Source organism: Chinchilla lanigera, unplaced genomic scaffold, assembly GCF_000276665.1.
Source record: "Chinchilla lanigera isolate Chin_1 unplaced genomic scaffold, ChiLan1.0 scaffold00078, whole genome shotgun sequence".
Lineage (NCBI taxonomy): Eukaryota > Metazoa > Chordata > Mammalia > Rodentia > Chinchillidae > Chinchilla > Chinchilla lanigera.
Genome location: NW_004955479.1, coordinates 2,922,660 through 2,941,526, shown reverse-complemented (window position 1 = coordinate 2,941,526; position 18,867 = coordinate 2,922,660). Strand labels below are relative to the sequence as shown.

Sequence of the window (18,867 nt, the reverse complement as noted above, 5' to 3'; positions counted from 1 at the left end):
AGATAAAAAAGAGGATTAAGAAAAAGAGGATGATTAATAAGGGATTCTGAGGCTCCCAGAACCTGTTTCTCCCAAGCAGCTAGACTATGTGAAAAGCCAAGAGGAAGCAAAGTTCAAAGGAAATTCATCTAATACTTGTGCTCTGGCTGTGGAAAGGGTGAGAGGCTGCTCCCTGGCAGCATGTGGCAGTTGGCAGGGAGGGCAGCCTGCCAGACCGACGGGTTATTGTGATCACAGATGGACCTAGCATGGGAAGGAAGATGGCAGGGCTCCAGGCAGGGCAGGCTATTTTGGGGGCTTTACATGAATCATTCGTTTTTTATTCAGTGCTAGTATTGACACAGAGAATTGTATTTGTTTAGTTCCTGACAAAAGCACAAACCCATAAGCAGTACCAAGAGTTGATATAGTAACTACCTCTTCTATGCTGATGGCATGGCATAACAGGGTACCACTTATTCCTGGATCAATTATTGAAAACTCTCAGATTACCAAAGTCTCATTCTTGGAGACACCACTCAAGGAGGATTCTTACTAATGATTCTTAACTACCTCTAAATACTGGCCTCTCTTTCATCACAACAATTTTTTTACAGTTTTTGTATTTTGTGATATTCAAGACGATGCCTCTAAGATTTAACAAATAAAGGCATGGAATGGTTAAGTACATATTCTAAAGAACAATCCTTTTTAGTCAAGGAGAGTAGCCAGCAGTCATCATCATCTTATAGATTTAAAATTGTTTCTGCATTAATGACTTTCTTAAGGATAGGACGCTGGCTTCAAGAACACAGGAAACATGCCTGTGAGTGGATGCAAGAGCCCTCCTACAAAAGGCACAGACTGTGAGGAGCTTCAGCGCTTGACCTCTGCATCCTCCTCCTCACTCTGCTGCTCAGAGGTAATAAACCTTGTGTTACAGTTCATATCTAAGTATCTTCCAAGAGCCTCTTACACTCATCGGTGGTGGCTTTTGGAAGATGAATAAATATGGGGGCGAGATAGCTGACTTTCTGTTGGGAGATTGGCTTAGTTACTTTTCTCTCATTGCTCAGACAAAATACCCAATACTCAAAATTAAGGAAGAAAAGGTTTATTTAGCTCACAGTTTATAGGGCTTCAGTCCATAATCCGCTGGCTCTGAGGCAGGGTGGCGTGGCACAGGGACAGCACTTCCAGGTAGCAGAAATCAGCAACAACAAAAAGGGGGATAGTGAGCCTCTTTCCCTCCCTTATATTGTAAGCAGGCTACCCCCACCCAGGGGCTTAGAGCACTCACATAATCTCCCTGCCCTCCCCTGGCACAGACTGAGGATGTTTACAAAGTGAGGATCTTGCCCCCTGCTGAGTCACTTAGTTCACCTTCTAAATTTCTCAAGTTCACACAATGAACAACATCCTAGAGCAGAAAGGCCATGTCCTTTTCACCCAGGATGTAGAACTGCTGAGTTACTCATTTAAGCCTCTAGACTCCTCAAGTTGACACAATGTATCAACCATTACAGAGCTGCAGTCTGGTCTGAAGAGGCAGGTCCCTGGGAGGGGGACCTGGAAGGGCGTATCTCCCTCCCTGGCTGTACCTTCACTCTTTGCTTCCTGGCTACCACAATGTGAGGAGCTTCTGCCTGCTAGACCCTTTCCTCATGCTGTTTCTGACTGGAGACTGCTCGCCTCAGACTATAACTGTGAGGCAAAACAAACCTCTCCTCCTTTAAATTGTGAGTGTGGGGTATTGTGTCTCAGCGATGAGAAAAATGACTAAAGCACCGTGGTAAGTGGTTGTGAATGGACTTAGGCAAGTTATTGATGTTTACATATATGCAGGGTGAGCTGTTGCATATCAATGAGACCCCCACTCAAAAGTTTAATGTAAAATTGGCTCAAGTAGCCTAACAAAGGCTCAAGTAGCCTAACAAAAGCAGAGCTGCTGGCCACAGAGCTATTTGTCAGTCCCACAGTCGGAGATATGCAACTACCTCTCCTCGCATTTCCCATTATCACCTTTGGCCACTCATGCCTCCCACACACATGAATGTTGCAGGGCTGCCAGGCATGCTCATCCCCTTCATCACACCCCTGCCACTGCATTAATATGTTAGTGGGTTTTGAAGGGTCCCAATATCTCAATCTGATTTGTAAATTTTCTCCTGTAGAAACAGTAATGAGTACAAGTTTCAAACAATAACCTTAAAATTAATCCTTGGGTTTAATTAAGACTTTTGGAAAATATATACTTAGTTCAGCGATCTTGTTTGGGAATGTCACACAGTGGCCAAGAGAAGAGTTTCTAAATAACACAGCTGTGGGACCAGGTTGCCTGAGTTCAAAACTGTGCTCTGCTATTTACACTCTGTATGACCTTGGTAAGTTCTCTGTGCCTTCATTTCTCCAGCTATAACATGGGGAGACACTGAACTATCTACCCTATATTTTGTTTTGGGAATTGAGTTAATAAATGTAAAGCAATTAGGACAGTAATTGCCACGTAATAGCTCATATACGTTAAATAATATGCATTAGAAAAATTCTCAAAGGGGACAAATCTCTAATCTATGAAGATACATTAGCTTTTGGGAAATATTCAAAAGTCATTTAGAACAAAGTCTGATTTTTTTAAAAGTGAGAAAGTATTAAGCAGTTTTGGATGAGACTATGATATAAATATATACTGAATAAGACTTGCTTCTTCACCTCATTATTAAGTATGAGTAAGTTTATGGATCGTTGAAATGCAACTTTCAAAATGATAGTACATTTTTAGAGATTATACATATGAAAACCTTTAATTACATTATGGTTGTGTTTTGTGCATGACAAAACACAGGTAACACCTTTGTCTTTTGTTGCTTATTTTTAAAAATGGCACAGAGAACACTGGCCTCACTCATGATGGAAACTGTGGGATAGTATCTGTGAAAGATGTTTTTGGTTTGAGCAAAGAAATTGTTCTTTTCTTTTTGTTAACTCACAAATTCTTAGTCTCTCACCTGAAATTGATAGTATGATTAGATATAAATTTAATCATGCAATTGTCAAAATTAAAGTACATGTTTAAGGCAAAACTTATACTCAATTCTGAAATTTTTTAAAATCACATTCCCTACAAAAATTTATTTTTCAACTTAGCATATGTACTTCATTTTGCAAAGCCCTTCATATTTTGACATCTGATTAAATCTAAACTTCAATATAAGTAAGCTGAAATTCTCTAACAATTTACTAGGCTTCAATACAAAAAAAAGTCTATATTTTAAACTTTCCTCTTCAACTAATCTATGTTTACTTTATATTTAATTTTATGAGCTCTTTCTGTCCTCAAGCACTGTTCCAAAATCTTCAAAATATTAACTGGATTTTTTCCTTAAAAGCTCTCTCTAGGGAAAATCTTATTCCTATCCTTATATGATGATGAGAAACTTGCCCAATATCTCCAAAAAGTAAATGGTGATCTGTGACTCAAATCCAGACAAAGTATTAGAAAGATTATTTCACTTAAAGATAATTTCTCCCCACCACCACCACTATTCCTTACACCTTTGATATCCAGATCTCTTATCTTCATTAGAAATTTAATTTTAAAGTACCATGTCATGTCTAGAATCCCACATGCAATATTTCTTTTCCAAAACATTAGATCTAGAAAGGGTATCATCAAGCAAGAAGGAGGTACAGCAATGAGCAGTGTTGGGGGAGGGAATTAGTGAACCCAGACCACTGAGTGAAAGTCTGCACCACATCACAAAAGAGTGAGGTCTTGAGGAACAGGAGAGCCACTGAGGTAGAGAGCTATTCTACTTTGGAGGTGAGGTCATGTGCAATGTTTTAAACTCAGTCCTTCCTTATAAAAGGGATATGAATGAAAAAGGAAATAAGACAAATCAGCAGTATTTTCAAAAGAAGTTCAATATGTCAAACAGTAAAGTGTCCTAATTCTGGTTCCAGGGAACATGTGTCAAACTAGCCCACATTCTGCAATGGGTGAAACCATCTGCAAAGAATATTCCATCCCCCATTTTTGTTCCTACAACACATGCCTATTAAAGGAAATGTCATAGTTAAATTGATGTGGAAATTTTCTCAACATTACCTAATTGAAGCATCGGGCCAAGCTTTCTTTGAACAAAGACGATTTGTTATATCCTGCTGAAAGAAAGCACATTAGTATCTTTGACTAATGACAATGTAAACAATTCCAATGATGAATTACTAATTTTCCCTGTGTTTTCAGAAGTTATCATTACCTTTGTGTCTCATCACTACTTTTTGATCCTGGAAGAGGAAAGCAATGGCTAGGTGGCGTCTTACAGACATTTATGTCTAAAGTAAATATTAGATGTAGTGATGTTTTGCTTTGAGAAATATAGTACAACAATTGCTGGTTCTCTGTACTAATAGACAGGATTGAAAGACTATACATAATTCCAAACTGTTATATGCCTATATAAATACTAATGTGTTTATTATTTAAACCATGAATGGTACAATGTATTTAAATCTTTACTGTGCTTCCTGGAACAAAGTAGATACTCAATAAATTGAATTATAATCATATATATTCATGCAAGAAATGAAATTATCCTTATGTTTGTCACTGCTCATGAAATCCTGCTTCAGATTATGAGTTAGTAGAATAGAAGTTTTTTACCTGAGGCTTTTCATACCTCTGAAATAGTATACAGCCTTGGATGTGTATGTTGTTTCCTGTGTTCAGGCATCAACATTTTCATCAGATGTTCAAAGGGGTATTTCTTCCAAATAGTTAAGAACCAGAAGAACCACAGGAATGATTTGCTTTAATAACTTGTCCTACAGGAAGCTAAACTTTGTTCCTTACAATGTCACTGTAGATCTAAATATTAAAGCAGAAACACTAGATCTAATAGAAGAGGAAGTAGGTGGAAGTCTTATCTTTGATTGTTTGATCAATCTTACATTCTTATGTCCGGTGGACTGAGCAACTTCGTTGAAGATAACAGTATGTAATGTAGCAACCATTGCAAATTTCTATCATTTTGTCTTGAGGTCATGTATCATTTTTGTTGTTTTTGTGTTTTTTTTATTTTGTCTTCATTGTTGTTTTGTCAATTTTTTAATTTTTAAAATAAAAAATGTCTTTTGTAAAATAAATCATATTTTAGATCAGTTTGTGAAAGACTTACAGAAATGGATAACCTAGCCCCAGAAGCTTACCATCATCTCTCATCTGGTCTATACCTAGAGTTAGTACTTCAAAAATCGGAAGAACAAGAAAAACGAGCAATAAAAGTGCTAGAGGCCTATAGCAGCAACAAAACCCCACAAACACTGGGGATTAAGAGTTGAAGTTGTCAGAGATGCTCTTGTGCTTTTCTCTTAACTCCAGCCCCTTAAAGGTTTTGAATGCCACATTTGAGATCCACTTACTCCCACAGAACAACCACAAAAACCCCAAACTTCCTTTCTATTTCCCTGTCTACTTCAGCAATCAGTTTCAGAATGTCAAAGCATAGATGTCAAGCAAACGTAGGGAATGTAGCGGAAATCTGTACTCAGAGAAACTTCTGTAGATGCTGTTGGAGCCAGGAAGATGCAGTTCTCTTGCACCTTGCACTGCTCTGCTGTGTAATGGTGATAAAAGTTTGCTTCTTCTATTGAAGGAAGCAGATGTAGCCTGGAGAACAGATGTGCTGAACAAAGTTTTGATTTAAATAATAAATTATCTGACCATAAGTTACATTATTAACTCATACAGTGAGTGTTTAACATCAGTCTTTCGGCAACACAGAAAGATCAGTCATATAATCACTGAAGTAGCTAGATCACCATATAAGAACATAACTCTCTCATCTATACCATTTTTTGAGAAAATCTAGACCATTTTTTGAGAAAACAATGTCAAATAAAGATTCCCAAGCCTTGTACATACGGAAATGTTTCCCTGCCATTGAGGCTTCCACATTCAGAGCCCCAGGTGAGCCTGCCTTGGTACTGCATGGGTTCTGAGGACAGGTGGGAAAGGACTGTTTGGTCCGTGAACACAAAACCTGCAATGCAGGGAAAGGGTAGATGTTTAAGTGAGGCCCTTAACAAGGCTTGTACAAATGGACACTGTCTGGGTCTTCAGGGCTGAAATCCATGTTGCTGCTGTAGGGCCTGCAGATTGAAGCAGAGCCCTTTTCCCTGTTAGGCACATAAGCGTTTAGTGCTCTCAGAGGCCCATAACAGTGATCAACTTCTGACCACGTTTAACCAGGTGAACCTAATCCAGGATGCTGGCTAGGTTAGGAGCATTGAATAAGTTTTCAGCAGCACGTTTTCAGCATGCAAAGGGTTTAACAGGGTGCAAGGCTACTGGAAGTCGAGGAGCACCTGCACTCAGTCCCATCTCTGTCATCGTTATGCTTGTCACATAGGAAGCATGGGCATGATCTGTAACCACTGAAAGCCTTCATTTCTGCATATGTTGAAAAAAAGGAAAGGGGGATAAAATACTAGCTACTTTCAAGGTTGTGGTGGACATAAAATAAGATGAGAAGAGAAAACACTTAAATCAATGCTTGCAACATAGTAAAGTTCTATAAATGTTGCATTACAACTTCTATGACTGGCTCTGCTCCTGGCACTGCTATCATCTTCCCCTGCAGCACACAGCGTGGTTCAAAGATAAAAATGCATAGTAGGAACTTAATAACCCATTACTGGCTTGTGAGCACTGCACTGTAGTACACATTGTAATGTTAGAAAATTAAATCATTCTTCTGGTAGACTGAAGTAGCCAAGATAACTAAGAACCACAAGAATGGGTTTTAATGGGTATTACAATTTTGAAAACTAACAGGGTTTATCAAATAGGTATTGATGAATGTACTTTTGTTCTCTTATTTGGACATTTGCTATGATATAAGGCAACAATCCGTTTGAGCTTTCTTTTTATAATAGTTCTCTGTGGTGTTAGGAGTGTACAGAAATATATGAAGGATTTATAAAACATTTCCAAATACTATAATTGAAGTCATTCACACACCATTTAATAACTCAGCATCTAAATGACAAGTTAAAAAAGCAGCAAATGCCAGTTTTTAATGTATAGCTAAACATTAACAAATCTCTTTAAAAATACTATTTTTTCTTTCCTTGATATTTTTTCCCTTTGTGAATTGTAATCCACTTTAAGTTGAAAACTGGTTCGAGCAAATAGACCCACAGAACATAGCCTCCTAGGCTTCTTCTATGTGATCTTTCTGAAGATTTTATTTATGGCTCTATTCTGACACAACAATTTGGAGGCAAAATGTATATGAAAGCATAGATCATCTACACAAATCAATTTCTATGGATATTATATTGTTATCCATGTCAAAATTTTTTCATTTGGAAAGGGATATTCAAAGAAGTATTTCTCCATATGTATTTTAATTTCCTTAGAACATAAATATATTTTATTAATTCCTAAATATGACATTTTCCAGGCATAATATCAGTTTATTTATTACTTTCTAAAACTTTCTTTCTAATACTAAACAGTATATTATTCATGGGTAAATCAAAATGAAGTAACAGCCTAAGTAAACTGCATGATATTTTTACATTTCATTAAGAACATGTTTTCTTCAATTGAATGCATATTTGTGATTATAATAATTTTATTAGACTGAATGATGGCAGATTATCGAGTAAAATAGAGGGGTGTCAAAATAGTTCCACTGGCTAGAAATGATTAAAATTATAAGGATGAAACAAGATAAATATAGTTTTCCAAAATATAATGCTGAAGGTATACATTTAAATTATTTGCACTTCTAGCAAATATACAGGAGAGTAGAAAAAGCAGGGACTCTTACTGGCAGAAATCAGTGATTTTCCATTGGGGTTGACTGTGCCCCTCAGGGAGCACTGGGAGTGTATGGAGACACATTTGTTCATCACGACTTGGGCACAAGGTCCATTAGTGGAATTATTTAGTGGGTAGAGACCAAAGACGATGCTAAACAGCCTACAATACACAAGATAGATTCCAAAAAAAAAGAATTAAGCATCTTCAAGTGGCGGTAGTGGTGCCCCTAGCCCAAATCTAGTTACTTCTATAGATTGTGCAAATCATCCCTTTCTCCCTCACCCAGAATAGCTAAAGTAAGATGAGGTTCCATGGCTACCACACACATTTTCCAATTGGCACAATAACAACTGGAATGCAGACATTAAATAAATTCAAGTAGTAGCCACTTAATGATGCTTGAAAATAGAGATGCTACAAAATATCTAACAAATTTACCTCATTGTTTACCAAAAGTTGTGGCAATTGATTTTTAATTGAATAATATGCTCTGTATTTGATTTCTGTTCTTGTTGTCTTTTGGCAAAATGTTAGAGTGAACTGATGCCCAAAATGTAAAAGAACAGAGGAAGGAAAAATTAAGAGGCTCGAATAATGAACTATTGGATTCTATCTCCCCTTTTTTTCGGTTTGGATTGGCATTTGTGTCTGGTATGGTCTGAGTATCCTCCAAAATTCATTTGCTGGAATTTAATTCTCATTGTAGTAATGTTAAGAGGTAGGGCTTTCGGGGATGTGAATAAATTACAAGGGTGTGGCCACCTGTATGGATTCATGCCTAGTATTTTTCTCTTTGGCTGTCCCTGCACATGGGGACACAGCATGCCCCCCTTTTGCCTCTTCCCCCACTTCTACCATGTAAGGATGTATGGAAAAGACCCTGATCAGACATCAAATGTCAGTGCCTTGGACCACAGCCTCCAGAGCTGTGAGAAAATAAATTTCTGTTTTTAATAAATTAACCAATCTCAGGTATTTCATTATAGCAGCACAAATAAAGTCAATATTGATTTATAATTTAATAATGGAGTCTATTAGACCAATATCTAATTTAAAATGTAAAGAGAACTTGTTAGTGTCCCTTTCATCAAAAAGTATAAACCATGATTAAGTTTACTGCATTTCCTTTTAGCTTTACATGTATAGGTTTTGAGGGATCCCAATAGAACAGCCTATCATTTAGTCTGCAATATTTGTATTCTGACTTTTAGCCTCAGGCCACTGTGAAAGCACAATGATTGTTGGCAGAAAAGAAGAAGAGTTTGGAAAACCAATAGTTTTTAAGTCTCATGAGATAAATTTCCTTAGCAGTTTTAATTTGTAAATTCTCAAATACCTGAGAATTGATGGGGCATTAGAAATTTTATTCTTTGCTTTTTGTATTAAAACCTTTGTCGTGCTGTGAGCTTGCAGTGAAACCTAACAACCCTAATGAGATTAAGAATCAGAAAAATAAGGGAAAGGCCTCTGAATTTCAATTTCAGCTGGCATGTAAGGTGAGGAAATCCTACCACTGCTGTTACTTTTTCCAGTTCATGAGGTTGCTAGATACTAGTTAGGTGTCTACAGCAACCTATATTATTCATGCCACATTTTTCTGTTCACTCATTTGACAGTTTTTAAAAGAAAAGTTAAAAAAAACTAGTGCTTATTAGACACTGTTCCATGTTATAAAGTATAGTATTTATTGTAGGACCACACATAAACTTCAAATTAAGCCCCTCTGGAAATTATTCTTTTAAATGACTGAAATGCTTTTCTATAATCATTTGTTGGATTTATTCCACAAGAAATACCAAATATTTTTCTTTATATTTTAGCAGATTGGTAATATTATCTATTCTTTAAGTTAATTGCTTAGTAATTAACTTGTTTTGGTCGATATATCTGAGAAGATAATGGTATATGTTTTCTCGTTAATATTATTTTCTTACTTTACAGAGGTACAGGTAATATGCAAACATATCCAAATGTACATATATGCTTTATATATTATAAAATTCATATGCAGTAAATTGCAGAAATCTTAACTGCACAGTTGAATGGTTATATATCTATGTACCTCTTGGTTATATATGTAAACACTTAGATCAAGATGTAGACCATTTATTTACAAAGTTCCCCTTTGCATAAAGGTGACCACAAACCCTAGGTAAACACTATTCTGAATCCTGTCATCATAGATTTGTGTTGCCTGCTCAAAACTTCATATAAATAAAACATAGTATATGTCTGGTTTCTTTTTATCAACATAAATATGGAAGAGTCTTCCATGGTATGTGTATTAGTAACATCATTTATCTTTAAGCATCTCAACAGTATTGTGTTGTATTTATGTCTTTTGTTATTGAGTTGCTTTCAACTTTCAGCTCTTAAGAGTAAAATTCATGGACATATGACTTCGTTTATCTTGGGTATATACCTGATTTATCCTACAACCCTATGTGATATATAGAGAGTTACATGTGGTAAATATAGGCAAAGGTTCCCAAAGCCATCAAACATTTCACCAACAGTATATGAAAGATAGATTATTACACCAAAAATGGTAAAAATATTTAGTTTGTAAACAATTCTATATACAAAAAGACTTACAAAAAGCAAATCTTCCTCTGGGTTTTTGTCCATTTTGTAGCATTTCTAGCATAGCTGTATCATTTGTTTTCCAATTTGGAAAAAGACTGAGCAACTCAAATAAAAGCAAACTGAGAAGTGGAAAACTAGAAGGGGGATATATTTTGAAATTTTCTCCAGACTCTAGCCCAGTGTTTCTTCAAAACAAGTATTAATATCTATTCCATCAAAATGACCTCAAATAAATATGGAAATGCAGCACACTGTATATATTTAATTTATGTTGAATTAGTATATTAAGGATCAGGACTCCTCATAGCAAAAATAATCATTAACATTAATCCATTACTTTGTAAACCTATTTGTCCACAGAACCCTACTCTGTTCTATCTTTTTTAAGTACAACTACTTATAATCTTCAAAATGATCATTCTGTCTTGCTTTAGAATATTCTTTAGGCCAAAATGAAGGTCCTTTTACTTTAGTGGTGATTCACAAATAAACGATAAGTAATTTCCTGCAAAATAAAAATCTCAAAGACAGGTATCCTTATGAAATGGTATGAACATTTTGGGGATAGATGGGATAGTTGTGATGATGGGGGTGAGGATTAGTTTTTGGCCAATAAATAAAAATACAAACACACATGATATCCGTGCTACCTACCAAGGCCCAGCTGGATATAACCTCTCTTTAAATAATCCTCTACACTTCAAAATACCCAATAGTATATTCACCCTTTTTATATGACATGAGTATATTTTCAATTATACTTTCTAAATGGATTAGTACCCATTACTACTTGTCTGGAATCATTGGAAGTGAGGGTATTTGTATGACATAAAATTTTATAAAAGATTATACATACGGTACTACAAAAAGGCAAAAGCAGAGGGAAAAACTGTCAAACAAGACAAAAATCTCAGAGTAACAGTTACTCCCCTCCAAAAACAACAAGGCTATAAAATGGTATGTGTTTCTGAAAGAAAGTACAGCTGTAAGAAATGATTATGGTATAAGAAGTAAATGAGAAGTGTAACTGTCCTAAGCAAATTTAATTTCATACACTCAGTATCCCTTCTGTAAAAGAGTTCCATAAGTTTTCCTCTCATTCTTTCAAATGAATTCCATTAAATCCAGTTTAAAATGTCAAAAGTAGACCCAGGGACAAATCCAAGAAAAACAGCACAATTTAAAAGAGAAATGTGAAACCAATTTCATAAGTAAGTGTTAGTGCTCAGACATTTTTTAAAACAGTAACCACAATCAATGACCTGAACACAATACATGCAGGGAGTAGTGACCGCACTAAACAGAAAACCATTCACACTGAGGCACCTGAGATATCTGCCTGATACTCACTTTTGGTGCTTTGCAGGGACCACAGTTTATATTTAAGAGCCTATGATTTCTTGTAACAATTTTTGTTTGGCACATTTCACCTAGGTTAACAAGCCATTCTCAATTCAACTCAAGTGCAAATGTAGAATTCACTTACCTGCACAAAACCACAAGCTCTGAAGCCCTCAAAAATGGGAAGACTTGGACGGTCTTCTCTATAAATGGAGAATTTATACGTGATTACAGTCTCGCCCTCTGCTGGAGATTCATCCACCACCAGCATTGAGATTTTATTTATGCCTAAACCAAGAGGGTATTTGGCAAAGCTAGGAGTAGGATAGAAAGAGAATAGAGAGAGAATGAATATGAATGGGCAACATTTATTTAGCTCACACTAATTCAGACAACAGTGTTAACTAAATATCTACTACTTGTAAAAAATAGGTAAAGTCTGCACTATTTCATAAGAAATCTAAAATAAAAATTTTGTAATCAAATTATGCATATAAAACTTTTAACCTAGTGTCTAGCATGTGTTAAATGTCCAAAAAATGTTGGGCTTTTTAATTAAAATTATTTAGGGCTCTCAGGGACTAAAGATCACAGCAAATGTACACATGCATAAAATCACACCTGCTTATGTAAGTCAATAAATTACAGTAGTTTTTAAATAGCCCTATACAAAGATTTACCACAATTAAGATAATAAGCAAAGGATGTGTTGTTCATTAATTACACTCTTTCCTCTTAACTTTTTCTTCTTCAATTTTTATAGAATAAAAAATATGAAAAAAATTAAACTTCTCTTTCATTGTACTGTTATAGCCAAGAGCCATCCTCCAGGGCAAGCTATGTCCTCCATTAATTAAATGAAAGGAAATTAATATTGATTAATCACTTGTCAGGGTCATATATCTCATTTAATGATACAATAACTATACAAAAATTATGATGGTTCTAATTTAAAATATAGAAACTACAAAGAACTGGTGAACAAACCGCTCAGAATGACAAAGGTTGGGCCCCAGACTAGTGACTTGGATGCTCTTTTATCTCTAGTAGACTCTGACTGCCTGGAAGGCCACATGCATTTCTTTCTCTACAGCAGGGAAGAAAAAGTATTTCCTCATATGGACACAGCTTTAAGAAAGTTCTAGCTTGTGTTCAGAATTACAAACAGAAGAATTGGTGACTTTCAAAGCAGATACCAAAAAAAATCCCTGCAGGAGTAGTAAAGTCAGTAGTCCTCTATCTCCAAATTATGGCAAACATGTTTAAGCAATAAACCCCTCTTTAAAGAGTCACCTTGAGGTAGAAGGATTGAACTGTTCACCATTGCAAGGGATTAACTTCAACTTGTGAAAACAGGAAGGTGACGGTGAAGACATTCCCTTAATAGTTTCTCACAGTAGCACATATAACAAGATCCTCTCCTGTTACAATATCACTACACAGGTTAGTTACAGGTTGCTAGTAAACCAGTGGAGCACCAGTGTGTTCTTTTAAAACACCTAATGCCTAAAAAGTGGAGGATCTCACTGGCAATATTTCCAAACGGTCCCGTGGCTCAGCTTTCCTGAATCACTTTCCAAGGCTGCGTCAAGTGCCTGTTTCCCAGTGAGCCCACGCATGCATTTTCAGCCAGTGTCCCATACCTGGGTCCCGCCTGCTCCTGCAAGTGCACCTGGCACTGACACTTAGAAGTCTTTGCTCCGATGGTAACCATCACCACATCAAATGGGACTTCTGAGTAATAATCTCTGATCTTTGCATCAAATTCAGGATTTAGGTCCAAATGTGGATGTGTAAAGATCTGCGTGAGATGGCATAGTGTGTCTTTATCTGATTAAAAAACAAAAACAACAAAGAAAACTGTGAAATGGATAAATTCTTTAAAACCATATATTATTAGGGTGTTTTTTTCCGAAATCCTTTGAACAATTTCAGTGATCACTGCCGGCTGACTGTCCACTCAGCATCTTGGTCATAGTTAATTTTTGGCTTCAGCTGTATTTTCAATTTGTCAAATATCGTAGAATTTACATATAGCAGTTGTTGACTTGAGTGCTATACAGATGGCTTTTTCCCCCTCCACCCCTGAAAATTTAAAGGCAAAGAAGGTGGGGAAGAGTCTGTCCTGTGAGTTGATGTATGTGACATCTATGGCATATATCAAGAAACTGTGGAAATGTGGGCAGTGCCTCTGTGTGGTGGTGACAGAGGGGAACCAGCAGGCTATAAGGAAAATTTCCTCGTGGGAAGTGTCATTAAACTGCCATTAGGTTGATATAGTAGTTTACACACAGCAAGGTGGAGCAAAGAATGTAAACACCAGCATTACAGTAAAAACTCACACAAAAACAGCCACAAGGGCATCCTTTCCCAGGCCACCTTCTCATGAGAAATTGCCGTAAATATTAGAAGGAAGTTCTAGTTTCTGCTCCATCTTGTACTAGAGTATAGAATATAGTTTCATACCATGTATTCTAAGATATTAAGGAAATCTTCCTCTTTCATAGTACAATTTTTACAGCAGTGTCTTGGTGAGACAAAAGGGAAATAGCTCTGGAGGCCCACATACTAAGCCCTGTTAAATTATATTCAAGGTAAATGTTTAGACAGAAAAAGTTACCCTGTAACTTAGTAAAATGTTCTTCAAAGAAATATCAGCAAGTATTTTGTTCCATCAGCTTTTTTCAATAAATAATAGAATATCAGCAAAAACGAAGATAATTCTATAGAAATCAGCAAAATGGAAGTATCCTTATGTTGTCTTGCACAAAATGTTCAGTGATATTTAACAACATGTAAACACAAAAGACAACAGATGTCACTGCAGACATCTATAAAACTAAGTTTAAAGAAAGGAGATTTTACATCAGTGCCTCTTCCTCTTCTTTGATATAGCTTCACAAAGGCTCTTCTAAAATCAAATCTGTCCAGTTTTTGAAAGGACATATTTTTATAAAGATTCACTAAGAGTTCACTTCTCTGCAGTTTAGAGTTGCTACTGTTTAGATCTAAGATGTCTCCCCAAGCTCTCTTTGGCACAGAGCTTGACTGAATCATGAGGGTGCTACACTGATCAATGGACTCACCCACCCATGAGTTCAGGAGCTGAACTGCTGCGAGGCAGTGGGACAGTGTCAGAAGAGGTGGGTCCCTGGGGCTGTGACCTGGCAGAGTGTGTTCTTACCCCTGTCTCCTCTCTGCTCACTCTCCCGGTCGCCATGGTTGAGTACCTTTCCTCCCTCATAGCCTTCCATCACATCATTTCTGGTGTAGAGCCAGCTGACCGTGGATGGAAGCCATAGCCGAAATGAACCTCTCCTCCTTTCGGCTGTGGGTGTCAGGTGTTGTGCCCCAGGGATGAGACAGTGGCCGAGATAACACTTTACTGTTCCTTTTACATTTCACTTCAATAGTCTGAGCCTTCAGGAGGGCTTGCATCCATTATAAACTGACCTGCAGTCCCACTTGACATGAAATAAATGGGTAATTATTTTCTTAAGCAGGATTTTGGCAAGTTCTTATTTTTTTCCAAAAACTCTGTGTTTTTGGCTTGCGCCCTGGATCCCAGACCCCTGCTTGAAAGCTGATTTACTCTGACATCATCTTGAGCTGAATCATCAGGACTGCTGCCTACAAACACCTGGTGTTTCCTTGGCATCTTTCCCACCCCAGTCCCGACTTGTCTCAGACCAGCTTACCTTAGCTCTACAGAGAACCTAGCACTAGATGTGTGGCATTAGGCTGCTTAACCTATTTGGCAGGTTATGGGGAAAAGCTGTTCCAAGTTTTGGTTGTTTTTAATGGATTCCTTTTAACTATAATTTTTTTATTGCTCTCTTGAAGGTTAGTCGTAATTCATATTAAACACAAAAACAACCAAGAATCTTAAAGATAATCCTACCTGTTCTAACCCATTATCAAAAAATGTTTAAAAACATAACATAAAAGAAGATTAATTAGGAAAATCCAGGTGGTACCAGTTTTTCTCAACATAAAAACACGAACAGTGCCACAGACATTATCTAACATGTTTACCTGCCATGTTACCTAGAAACTGAAAAAAAAAAAAAAATGAGATCATCCAATATGCTTCCTTCATTTGTCAACTGAGCAGAGATTCCAGAAGAGGTGAAGTGGCTTTCTAAGGTGGGAAGTGGCAGAGTGGATGCCCAACACATGTGTATTCTAATTTTGCTACTAATTTTCTTATTAGTCATTGTCCACTGCTTTTTAAGCAATAGTGTCCTAGGAGAATATAAAGCACTATTTTTCTGAGGATAGGGGACCAGGCAGTGGGTATAGGAAAGGGACAATGTATGTCATACCTATTCTCTATTCCCTATTAATGATCATTTGAAGTGTTATTTTTAACTGTATATCTTTCTAAATTCTATTAAATTCTATTATTTTATTATTATTTGTCAGCCTACCATGATTGTAGTAGTAGTGTTACAACATTATGAATGAATCAATTTGTATTTTGAAGATACGTTTTATTAAATTGAAAGAACTTCTATTTACAATGTTAAACATAACCCAATACATTTTTATTCAACTTTAATGTTTTATTGGAATTGGTTTTTTTCTTTGTCCAATATTAAATTATGTAATTTTAGCACCAAATACAGACAGATGGATATAATCATATTTAAAAGATACACACTGACTAAAATGTCTACTATATAGAAGCCTTATTTTTTGTACCATACACTATTGCATATTAAGAAAATTCAGGAGCATTGATCAAAGAACCGGAATACCCAGCTTTAAGATCCAGCTCAGGTGTTTAAAAATCTTTTGATTTTTAAAACTGAGTTAGACTTCCTTGAAAGATATAGTTGCATGACCATAGTGATAATACCAGAGTGAAAAATTATTTTTTTTAATTTAAAGTTTATATAAACTACATATGCATATGGTTATTATGGTTTGGTAACAATTAATACATTTTAACAAAATAAATTGAAAATGGCTCCAGTGGACCATGACAAAGACAATTCTATTCAAGTACTCTCCATCACAGCAATCACCTGGCTAGAAAGAAACCTTGTCAAGCAGTGAGATCCCTAAAGATCAATGTATACAGCTGCTAAGTCAAACTCTTCCCCTTGAAGAACCTTCAGTATAAAGCCTTAGAACCCCTCAGGGCCTTCAAAATGATGTTAGAAGTTACTGTTCATAAGTAAACACAAATCCAAGCATTATTTCATGCTCAAAGATAGATAACTTACAATATCTTTTTGTGCAAAAGTGACAGATACTGTCTCAACCATAAATGCAACTTCTTAAAATCTGCTTAAAATTAGTAGCCTAAGGATACTCAAATATGATAAAATGACCATTTTTTTTTAAGTCAGGGTTAGGCCTGAACATTTTATTACATTGCTGAAACTTAATCTCAACCCACCATTAGTGCATTGTATATTGTCATTTTCATTCAAAATTTGTGGAACTGTAGCTAAAAAAAGAAACAAATTTAAAATGAAAATCATTAATTAAGATTTGAAGACACATATTTTGTTATCTTAAAAAAATAATAATTTAGTAAAGTGCATGTTTTTTATTTCACTTTCATTACACCAGTGAGAATTTCTAAATAAAGCTGACAACCACAATAAAACCAAAGTTACTTCACTTGAAGTGCAAATGAATAATTATTTCACTAAGGAACATATTAAGCAAGAAAACAAATGATTTAAATGCCATTCTTTGCCTGAAAGTAATCTACTGAAGTTTTTCCTAGTTGTATGATCTGAGCACTATAATTTCCCAAACCATTAGAATTTAAAAATTGTTTCTATTTGGTTCCACTACTTATGCTATATTAACCAAGTATCTATCTAGAAAACTCTTTAATATTTATGAAACAGATGAATAAATACAAATACATAGACTGTGTAAATAATTCATTTACCCCCGCCCTGCATGCGCCCTGCACTGAGTGAGCAAGTGCTCTAAGAGCTGCTGGTCTCATGGTTGGAGTCCATGCTTTACTCACACAGCCATGGTTCCCAGCTGAAACTCGCAGAGAGAGCCAGGTATTTCCCATCTACTTCCTGAGGGCAGAGCGGATGACCCAGGACCTGCCACCATTACAGACTGAGTCTCTGCCTTCCCTGCACCCGCAGCAGAGAGGAGGTCCACACTCAGAAGCCCCAGGGACTTCTCTGGCTAGGGGGCATATAGCCCCTCCCTGCGCATGCCCTGTGCTGAGTGAGTGAGTGCTCCAAGAGCTGGTGGTCCCGCGGTTCGAGTTCTTGCTTTACTTTCGCCAGGACCCCTAGGGGGTCAAAGGCACAGGCTATCTGCGATTGCTACCCATCTGGCCTGCATCTGGTTCCTGTATGTGTCCTGAACTGACTGAAGACACAGAAGTAGCTGGTTCACAAACTGTCGACCCTGCAGTTTGTGTCTGGGTTTTGCCTGTACCGTGAACTGCTTGGGGACTAGGGCCACTGGACCAGAACTGTCACACCAGTGCAACTTGAGTCTGGGCTGTGCACTTGTCCTGAACTGCAAGGGGATGCTGGATCAGATGGTTGGCCATCATCTGACACCAATGCCCATGTCTGAGACAGGAGATAACTACATACAAATCAACAACTGCCAGAAAACCCAAGACTAAGTAGTGCTTCTCAGAGGTCACTCAGGGGCAAACCTGACCAACAGGAAAACTAGGGACACTAGTGGCCTTTGCTGTGCAGCTACTGAAGAGGGAAACTGAGCTTTCTGCATTCAGTATCAAACATGACAAAACAAAGGGCTAAAACACAACCCCAGAACTCCACCACACTCAGAACAAGTCCACGAGACATCGACATAGGAGAACTTGGTAAACACATGCCTGAAATAGCTGAAATGATTGCAATGGAAGTAAAGAAACAACTCCATTAGGCCATAGAAGAGATGAGATCAGAAATAATCTCTCAGGCAAAAAAATGAAATGACAATAATAATGAAGGAACTGCTAAAAAAGTCTCAAGAAGAAACATATAAGAAAATAGAAAAACAAAGGCAAGGGACAGAAGCTTTCAATGAAAAATATAGGAAGGACTTAGAATGCATGAACCAGATTCAAAGAGACTTCCAGGTAAACAAAGCTGCCATTGAAAGCTACCAAAACCGCT

General features: G+C 36.8%; 1 protein-coding gene across 3 annotated transcripts in view; it reads right to left on the bottom strand.

Annotated features, from left to right (window-relative positions):
• The window catches only part of Cped1 (cadherin-like and PC-esterase domain containing 1), a 257,384-nt gene that overhangs the window by 97,914 nt on the left and 140,603 nt on the right, over nt 1-18,867 (bottom strand). For 2 of the 3 annotated variants that reach the window (XR_001230879.1, XM_005402311.2), the window contains exons 13-15: nt 17,148-17,198; nt 13,384-13,570; nt 11,886-12,054 (exon numbers count right to left, since the gene is read on the bottom strand). Coding sequence is in view for 2 of the 3 variants with exons in the window: in XM_005402311.2 (XP_005402368.1) it covers nt 11,886-12,054; nt 13,384-13,570; nt 17,148-17,198 (407 nt within the window). In the remaining variant the exon portion in view is untranslated. The remainder of the gene's footprint in view (nt 1-11,885; nt 12,055-13,383; nt 13,571-17,147; nt 17,199-18,867) is intronic. The other variant, XM_005402312.2, reaches the window with a different exon arrangement.